The sequence below is a fragment of the Coloeus monedula genome (genome assembly GCF_965178545.1).
Source record: "Coloeus monedula genome assembly, chromosome: 6".
Taxonomy (NCBI): domain Eukaryota; kingdom Metazoa; phylum Chordata; class Aves; order Passeriformes; family Corvidae; genus Coloeus; species Coloeus monedula.
Window position 1 is genome coordinate 9,180,444 of NC_138786.1, and position 9,786 is coordinate 9,190,229.

Below are 9,786 nucleotides of genomic sequence, written 5' to 3' on the forward strand. Positions count from 1 at the left end.
TTAATAAAATTTGGCCTACAGGCTCGATGTGACTCAGTGCTGAACATCTGGGATTGATCATAGGATCACAAACCGAGAAGTAGTCATCTGGCTCCTAGAAATAAACACATTCAGTCCCTCTGCCACAACATTACTTTCTTAATGATAAAATGCAACAGCCATTTTAAGTCCTTCTAATGTTTTCAGCCACAGTATTTTTAACTTTTTGGTAATTTTTAGTGTTATTTTTCCACATCAGATGACAGTAAATTGCATTTGACCTTGGACTGGTGGCGTTTGGGATTGCCCACGGAACTGATTCACTACTTTCCTTCAAAATTTTCTGGTACAATGGTAGTCTTGCAAGTCCACTTTTTGCTAATTCCATTCCTCATGAGCATCATGGGAGCAGCACAGTACCTGATGCAGGATGCAGCCCTGCTGAGCTACATTGACCAACGTTTCCTGTCTCTGGAGGTATGTGCCTGATGAATCCTTCTGCAGCTCTACCTAACTGCAAAGAGGCTTGAAAATGTGGGGATGTTCTGAGCCCAGGACAGTCTGTATGATGTACCAAATCAGGAGGGTAAATTTCCAGCTTTTTCCAATGAACGAGTAAAATTGTTGCTAAAACTTTAACTATGATGGTCCCTACTTACCACATCATTTGTTGCAGGATATAACTTCATAATGTTATGTTTTTATTCTGTTTTCACTTGTATTTTTTATGGCATCAGTTAATTTAGCTAAAAATGCAAAAACTTAAATAGTACTGTCACAGTCCATCCTAAGGAATTGTATAAACATATTGTAACCAGTAGAAATGCTGTCAAGTATTTATTAGCAAGGAGATGGAAATTTATCAGCTGCTTTTCCTGTGTACAGATATGCCTACCTGAAAGGGTAGTTTAAGATGCATTTATGCAAATCAGAAGTGTATCTGCACTTTGAATAAATCCTTAATATCTGGGAGACTGAAATGCAGTCCTTTCAATTCCTTGAATTCCTTTCAATTACTATAAATGCAGCAGTTCTGGCTTTTTCTTTTACAGTAAAAAGTTACCAGTACTGCAAAACATCTCTTCAGTATTGGTGTGCTATAATCATATATTGTTTATCTTAAATTATTGACGTGTGCCTGGCTCCTGACTTGCACTGGCAGACTTTTAGAGAAGCTCTAACTCACCTGATTTCACGTCCCTTTTTGTACAAAGCCCTCATTAGTCTTATCTTCTCAACACAGAAGGAACAGAAGGATTAGCCTGATATCCTCTTTCCATTTTGTAGACTGAGATCTACATTTTCTCTGCCACTCTAGGAGTAACTTCACCTGGCAATTTCTATTCCTTTGGCACCATTAAAAATGAGGTAACTCTACCTGTGGCATTTGGTGCAAGGGGCACAAAACAAAGAACAGGACAAAGGGTGAGGCAGATACTGAAGACAGCACTTGAAAACATTTTAAATAAAGGTTTTGTAGAAAGTAATTAAGCAGCTTCCTGGGGACTTACAGTCTTGTATAAATGGGGGAGAGAGGAGGCAGCACATAGAAACCACAGCTCACAAAGCAAACCAACCACAACCACCGGGTTTACATGGAACACCATTCATTCAGAAAACTCAGACATTCTCACCTTAAAACAAAACACCTGGAATCCGTGCATGAAGCACCAAATCAGAACACCCAGTCTAGCAGTTAGACCTACCTATTGGGTGTCTGGGCTAAAAGATCCACTCGCATTCCTCATCTTCCCCAAGTGGCAGCTGGGCTACTATTTTCAAGACACCTATGAAGCAGCTGCATTGCAGCAGAGAAACCATATTACTTACCTTTGAAAGCACTGATAATTTGAATTTAGGTGTAAAGAAATTATTTTTTTGCTTTCTCTGTTCAGTTTTTTGTTTGGTTTGGTTTTGGGGTTTTTTTTGTTGTTGTTGGTTGGGGTTTTTTTGTTGTTGTTGGTTTGGGTTGGTTTTTTTAATACAGCCAGTGACTTGAGAAAGAAAAAAAAAGAAACAACCCAAAACTTCCTCAAATATAGCATTTCAGTATTTTCATTTCACATTTAAATGGGTGAAAAATAGCCACACTAGATTCTGCCTGGGTCAGAAGAGGTGTAAAATGTGAAATGCTCATGGCTATAGATTTCCTGCAGAAAACTCTTTGAGACTGCTTCACTGGTGGTCCTACAGGAAGGGTGCCAAAAGGTTTCTGGAAATCAAGTCATCAGAGATCATGAACCCTTTAAGTATCTCTGGCTGCTTCCACCAGAGCACTTTTCCTTCTTTAGGCAGCAAAACAAAGCATCTGGCTGTCAGTAACCAAGTCAAGTTAAAAACATGGGGTTTTGTCCAGACCTGTGAATTTTGTGCCAGTCTCAGAGGTTCTCCTCACACAGATACCAGCAACAGCCCATTGCGTTGGAATAGATGGGTGCAGGGGGACTGGGAAGGGGGGAACAGCGTGGTTTTTAAAGTAATCATGACTGAGGCTGTAATATACACAGAATATCCACATCTATCCATGTACTTTCTTCCCATGTTCTAACCCAAGAAGAGGCTGGAGAAATGCAACCAAGACGTGCTGGAATACGTGGAGGAATTCCGAGACTTTTCCAAGACGGTGCTGTCCCGCCTGGCAGGGCTGAGCACTGCTAAGGCTGAGGTTAAGAGTGAAGTAGAGAATTTGCTGTTGAGGATTGACCATGCACAGAGGGACATTGACTATTTTGGATCTGTCACAGATTCCAATGCTTGCATAGAAGTGCATGAAGACCTGGTGAAACAGCAGCTGCTTGAAGAGGCAAAAGAAAAAAAGAGACTTAAACTCATGCTAAATGCAAGTAAGAACAGTTTATTTTTCAGAACTTTGGTGTGAAGAAGCTAGACCCCTACCCCATGCTCATACAGGGATACCAGATTTTCATCAGCTTTGTGAACACCACAGATAATTGCAAGGGGGATTGGGCTGTGGAAATAGTAGATTTATAAAAATTATGTATATGCAAAAAAGGTATGGGAGAGGGAGGGAGAAAAATACAGTTCAAACATTTACTTTGCAGAAATTCTACTGCATGTGAAATTAATCTCTTTGGAAGTTGCTTTTTATTATAAAGTAAGGTAAAATCCTCTGAAGGTGTGCTCTTGCGAAACACATTTCTGAGTACTGCAGCTGTACTAAGGAACTAATGGTGGTCTTTGCTTTTTGGATTGGGCAGGGTCAAAATCTCAAAAGAAAATTCACGAGTTAATAAAAACACTTAATTCACTTGTACCGTTTGCATCTGCTTTACTGTCCTGCTCTGTCATCCTTCCTCTCCTTTTCCCCTCCTTTTCCTTTATCAAGAGAGCACACAGGCTTGTCCATAAGCAAAGCTCAGTTCTGATTTGAAAATTAAGGGTTACGGTACCCAGTATGAAGAATATATGCACAATCTATACTTTTTTTAAAACAAATGACATTTTATAATTATCTTTACCTTGAAAAGTTTAGGTATGTGTCTAAATTATGTATTATATACATATTTAAGGCAGTCTGTTTTCTTTTCACAGTAGTAAGAAATGAAAAATAAATAATAAGAAATATAAACTGTTATTTTTTTAAAAGCCAGGTGAAAAAACTTTAGCATTATCAATTATAAAATTGCACTGACTTCAGTAGAATCAGGCTGAACTAATTTTACACATAAGTTTACAATTTCTTCCTCGAGCTTTTCTAGCAAATCAGTATTAAGGCAGATGCTCACAAAAGCAATCACCTATTCTGCTTCTGAGCTCTCCTCGTACTCCACAGTTCAGTGCTCTGAATATCAATAGTTCTGCTTTCCATTTAGAGAACTTTTGAACATTAGGCATTTTTTTCAGAGAGGAAAAAAACTGGGGATTTTTAAATTGACTGCGGTTAGGGCACTTTGAAAATTGTATCTTTCTGTGAGTTTCAGCGGGGGAAAAATTACTTTCCATTTTCCTTTGCTGGAAATTATTACATTTAACTTTATTGTAGCAATTCATAGTAACTTTATTTTCAATTTGTTCTCTACTGTCAGTACTAGTCAGATGCTTTTCCCATTGAATTTAATGGCAAAAGTAGTCCCTGTGTAGATTTTACAGCACTTAGAAAAAGTAGAAAGACCCTCAACTCTAGCAAATAGCAGCTCTGCTTCTCTGCTGTCATGTCTTAACCAGAATCTGTGATTGTTTTTGCTGAGTCACTTCAAAAATCTAGTGGAAAAGAGGTTTTTTAAGTCCGGCTTTGTTACTAGGTTTGGCTCAAGTTCACACCAAAGACAACAATCAAGCAGAATCACTGCTTTTATATGCAGTAGCTGCTACCTCATTCTGCTTTGGGTAGAAAACATGACATTGTCTTCTGCACATTTTTGTTTACTGTGAATTTCTCAGTCTTCCTCCAAGCTGTTATAAAAACCAAAGAGAGTTAAAAATCTTCTCTGAAGAAGAGAGACACTGTCCACAGATTTCAGACAATAATCTGGTTATTTCCCCTGCAGAGGAAAATGCTGCTAAGGCTTCCTAGGGTTTTTGATTCAGCAGCTTTAATTTTTTTTAACCTATCTAATCAATAAATGTTAAATTTGAGAAAGCTGTTGTGGCTTGCTCAGGGAAGGTGCTTCCAGAGTGAGAACTCCCAGGAAAAACAAAATCCATGCTGTAGCAGCAGTATCCAACAGCTTTGATTAGAGGGTATCAGCACACACAAATGACATAAAGATTGCTTTCTACAGGCAACTGGAATCTTGCCAATGACTTCAGTAGGTTCATATCAGGCCAGACAGGGGGCTGGTTTTGCTTTCTCTCTTTCATCTGCTGCCAGAACTTCCTGCTGTAGAGCTTTGTTTGTCCTGTTTACTGAAATGGCCACACTCCACTGAAAGCAATTCCTTAAACTTCAAATGCTGCGCCTCGTAATTTATGAGTGCCTTTGGGAAACGAGCTTGCTAATATGCTTTGCAATAGTTTTTCCTAGAAAGGAAAAACTTGCTTGATAAAGGTCTTAGAGTCTAAATGCCTGGGTCCTCACAGGCTTGGTGCTCTCTGGTCTGAGACATCCCTGCAGAGTGCACGCAAAATGTAATGAAGCCAAAGCTGTGACTTGCTCTCTGCTGATGCCAATTTTAACCTATAGTGAGGTAAACAGCTGTGTGGTTTCACCAGCCATGCTCCTGGCACAGGAATTGATAGCAGACATCACACCAGCTCTTTGAAAGCCGCCTTAGTGCATGCACATCCCTGGTTTTGTGATCTATATTTAGTTCTAGTTCCTTTGTGTGCAGGTGTTGGGAAAGGGGATGGGAAGGGAAGATAGCCCAGTGTTTTGGCTTTCTGCTATGCTGATCTATTTTTATTTCTATTTATACTATAAATACATAAGAAGAGGCTACCTGAGGATAAGACCAGTCCTGAAATAAAAATACTATACATGTAGCCTATAAGGATAATGGATTTTAATTCATATGCCTCCAACAAGAAATAAATTTGATTCTTTTACTGCGTTGATCTAAACCAGAAGTCAGTTCTCTGAAGTAAAAATTATAGCCCTGTAAATGGACCACCAAGAATAATCACAAAATCACTAACTGTGCTCTTGGTCTCCTCTCAGGCACACAAATATCCAAACCCCTTTTGGATAACACTGGTGTAATAGAACAGAACCCAACACTCTATAGATGAAGATAACATAGTTTATATATCGTATAACACTACTTTCAGCACTATTTACCATAGCCACGCTGCTGACACCTTTACTGATTTATTGACTCTGGCCTTAAAGATGAATTTAAAAGAAACTAAATAATTCAAAGAAAAGAAACTAGAAAATTTACAGATATTCTAATTTTTTTTTTTGTCTTTGGGTGTTTCTTGCAGGTTGTGACCACGTGCTTGCAGGTATTAGGTCCCTAAAGGTAGTTAAGAAGACTGGAGGAAAGCATGGCTCTTGGATGAAAGATCCTGGCAAAAAGCATACAAAGATTTATTTATTAAGTGGCTCTGTAAATAATATGACTTTGGAATTTGCAAATATCATGACTTTCATGGAAAACAATCACACACTGAAGGCTCGCACAATCCCCTTACCATTGCCCTGGGAAGGAACTGGCCACGTCATCTATCAGGGTTTCCTCTTCTACCACAGATACGGCTCCTTAAATGAGATCATTAAATTCAATATCCAGAAAAGAAATGTAGCTGACCAAATGCTGCTGCCGGGGGCTGGAAGGATTCCTGCCTACCAGCTCTCTCCACAGACAAAAATAGACCTGGCTGTTGACGAGCAGGGGCTGTGGGCACTCCATGCAGAACCAGAGACCGGGGGAAACATCGTCATCACCAAAATCAACCACGTAACCATGGCCGTGGAGCACTCCTGGGACACTCCCTGCAGCAGCAAGGATGCTGAGGCAGCTTTCATGGCCTGCAACACACTCCACGTGGTCTACAACTCTCCTTCTGGAGGCACCTCCCGCATCCAGTGTATTTATGATGTTTTGGATGCCCTAAATACTTATATGAACCCAGGACTGCACTTCCCCAAACGCCAGGGGAGCCATTCCACCATACACTACAATCCTAAGGAGAAGCAGCTCTTTGCCTGGGGTGATGGATCCCAGATCATTTACAAGCTTCACACAGAGCAAAAGGTTTAGAATATTTAGCAGCTTCTTAAATAGACTTTAAAGCCACCAGTCCCAGGTCAACATAGCCATTAATGTGTATTAAAATTACACTGTTCCCATCTGTTACAACTTTCATCTCTTTTGCATAACTTAAGGCTTACCTGCCACAGTAATCTTAATGTCCAAAAAAAAAAAGTGAAGACTCCATTAATATAAATTACACGATGACTAAATACCACACATGTACAACCCCCTCACACACACAAATTAGTCCTAAATTTTAAGGTTAATTTAAAAAAGAATAACCCATTTCTGACAAGTTCTCTTCCTATTGAAACTATATTTTCTGCTCCAGTGCCATGGAAATTAAATAAGAAATCCTTCCTGTCCAAAACACAGTCTGACAACCTTCACAGATCTAAAGATCACTGTAGAAAGCCTTCTAGTAAGCAATATAAAATCACATGCTTCCAGAGAAATTAGATAGAAGTTTTAACAGGAGAGGTTTATCTTACCACAAAGCATAGGAATATACACGTCCACAAACATGGTTTATACTTAACATAAAACTCTCATACATCACATCAAAGCTACTTCTAATCATTGAACTTCTAGAGTATTTCCGTGAAAATTACACATTTCTTATCCACGTAGCTGTACAGACCACTGTTGATCCTGCCAATACATTAGCTGCAGCCAAATATTCACCTTTATCAGCTTCAAGTTGTTACTTCTCACTAATTTTTGAATGCATCACTGTTTGTGTGCCAGAGGGAATGTTTCTAGGTGAAGTGTTCTCTAGCATACACTACTTTTAAAGGTTTTTGCATGTCACTTTTGGGTGTTTTTCTCATTAGTTCTCTTTCAGCATCTACTTTTGAGGCATTTTCCCCAACGCTTCAAGTCATTTCCATTGATTATAGCAGAATCTTTCTCATCCTATCCTCCAGCTCCTGGAAAAGGTGGCTCAGAGGAGCACAAGAGTGCAGGTGAGGGCATGGCACTGCTCAGTCCTGGGTTTGTGAGTCACAGATAAACTCCAGGTATTTCGTTTCAAAAATAATCTTTAAAATGTTAAATAATGTTAAAAAAAAAAAAAAAGGCTTTTAGTGTGAAATAGAGGTACAGACTGTATTTTTAAAATTATTTTAATGACAGCTGCATTTCTGTCTAACAGCGAACAAACAAACAAACAAACACACCAAAAAAAATCCCCCCAGGAAAACCACAAATAATGGTACTTGAAAAGTGATCCACAGCTGTTCCTACAGAAAGCCCATTTTGTTCATTACACTGAAAGAGCTGTTGTTCTGTTTAAAAACAGCACCCACAGAAGAGCCAGACATCAGGGAATGATTTTGAAAAGGAGTTCCAGAATAAAATGAAGAGTGTATAGACTGCTGGGCTGCAACAGTGATACTCTGCCTTTAGCAAAAGAAACTATCTCATTCTAAGCAGGCTTGATGACTAGAGCATTGTTTCAGTGTTACAGCAGACATAGGATGCACAGCTAAAGATGTCCTCAGGCTGGAAGGAAGGTGGGCTGGCGCTGGTTTCCTGTGTGAACGCCAGTTAAAGGCAGTATTTGGCCGTTTATTCCTCGTCTGTAGAATTACAAACATGTAAATGCAAAATGGTATCAGCCACCTTTGGAACACTTTGAGAACTTTCACTGGAAAGGATGTGTAATTTTCTTTATTTAAGAAATAAAGTCTTTGGATGTAAATATGGATCGAGTCTGCTCTTTAGAAAAAGCGTTCTTGAGATGTGCTTTGTGCCACAATACAACACAATGGAGGAAGCCTGTGTCACTATTCTATATACAGATTCTAATGTGCAATCCTCAAAAGTTTAGGCAGGGTCTTCACTGGGCCTTGCTGCCCTGGAAACCCAAAATTTGTAATGAATTAAAGCCCAAGAGTAAGAGAAGCACCCGGACATCCCAGCAGCAGGAAAGGGATCAAGCACAAGGGCTCCCAGCACTCCACAAAAGAACTGCTCATTGGCAAATGCTGCGTGGGCCCTGCTTCCCATCCCCGGGCTCCATCCCAGCAGCGTGAGGAGATTCCATGTCCTCTGCATGGAGCCCCAAGGGAGAGGGGAGGACAGGAGCTGGCATCCTTTGAGCCACTGTGCCAGCACCACACAAGGAGCTTGTGGGAGGCCACTGAGGAAAGTTCTTGGGCCCTGGAGGCTGGGAGAGGGGGAAGCTCTTTTCAGTCTGAGGTTCACTTTTGCTCTATTTTATAGTTTTAAGATGAACTTCTGAGCTGCTTTTGTTTTTCTTAATCCCCATGGATATTTTAGTGTTGCTGTCTAACACAAAGTACAGTCCCATTCCTGTGCTCATCTGGGAGTTTCACCACGTACATTTCACCTTGGCTGTGACAAAGAGCAACTTACAACACTTCAGTATTGCTCACACTCTTCCTGGAGCACAACATAGATGAGGCTACTGGTCCTGCATCACGGAATAAGCTGGGAAATGGGCTGTGGGTTGGGGTAGAATACGAATTTTGTGGACTGTAGTGGCAACTTGGGTTTACAGCAGCAGTGACACAGTTGAGAGACTCGTGCCTGTGAATATGGTCTGCTCTGCTGATCAATTAATATTCTCGTAAGAAAAAGATGGCAGGCATTCTCCTCCAGCTTCCTGGTAATCTCTTAAATATATATGCTTTGATTTAATTTTCATAACTGATAGCACACAAGCAGATACTTTTGAGATTGTCAGAAGAGACATTTGGTTAACTCCCAGATGACAAAGGGCAAAAATAAGGACTGTCTGTTCAGAAACAGAGAGAAAAGAATGACAAATATCTGAACAGAATAATCTGCTCCAAGAAAGCAGTCTCCAAAAAGCAAGGACAAAGGATTGTCAGGAGGCAGCAGTTAGCCATGACAAGACTGCATGAAAGAAGGCATTGACTTCCAGTTCAGGTAGATGATATGATTGTTACCATGGAAATGGAATTGGTACAAGGAGACAAACACAGACGAGTCTTCATCAGGAACAAAAAACACAAATGAGTTTATGACCTCTAGCTTCACTATCTAGATAACATCCATTACTGTCCTTGTTATCCACGTCCTTTCATGCCACACTTTCTCCATGTGCTCATTTCGTCTGAACCACTGTGCTTATTTCATGTGAACCGCTGGCTTTTTGCTATTT

General features: G+C 40.1%; 1 protein-coding gene across 1 annotated transcript; it reads left to right on the forward strand.

The window, feature by feature from the left end:
• Positions 1 to 330: 330 nt before the first annotated feature.
• On the forward strand, positions 331 to 6,641 carry OLFML1 (olfactomedin like 1; the record flags this gene model as incomplete). Its single annotated transcript, XM_082283945.1, has 3 exons — positions 331 to 456; positions 2,534 to 2,822; positions 5,863 to 6,641. The coding sequence occupies 3 exons, from the start codon at positions 331 to 333 to the stop codon at positions 6,639 to 6,641; spliced, it is 1,194 nt and encodes a 397-aa protein (XP_082140071.1).
• Positions 6,642 to 9,786: the final 3,145 nt, after the last annotated feature.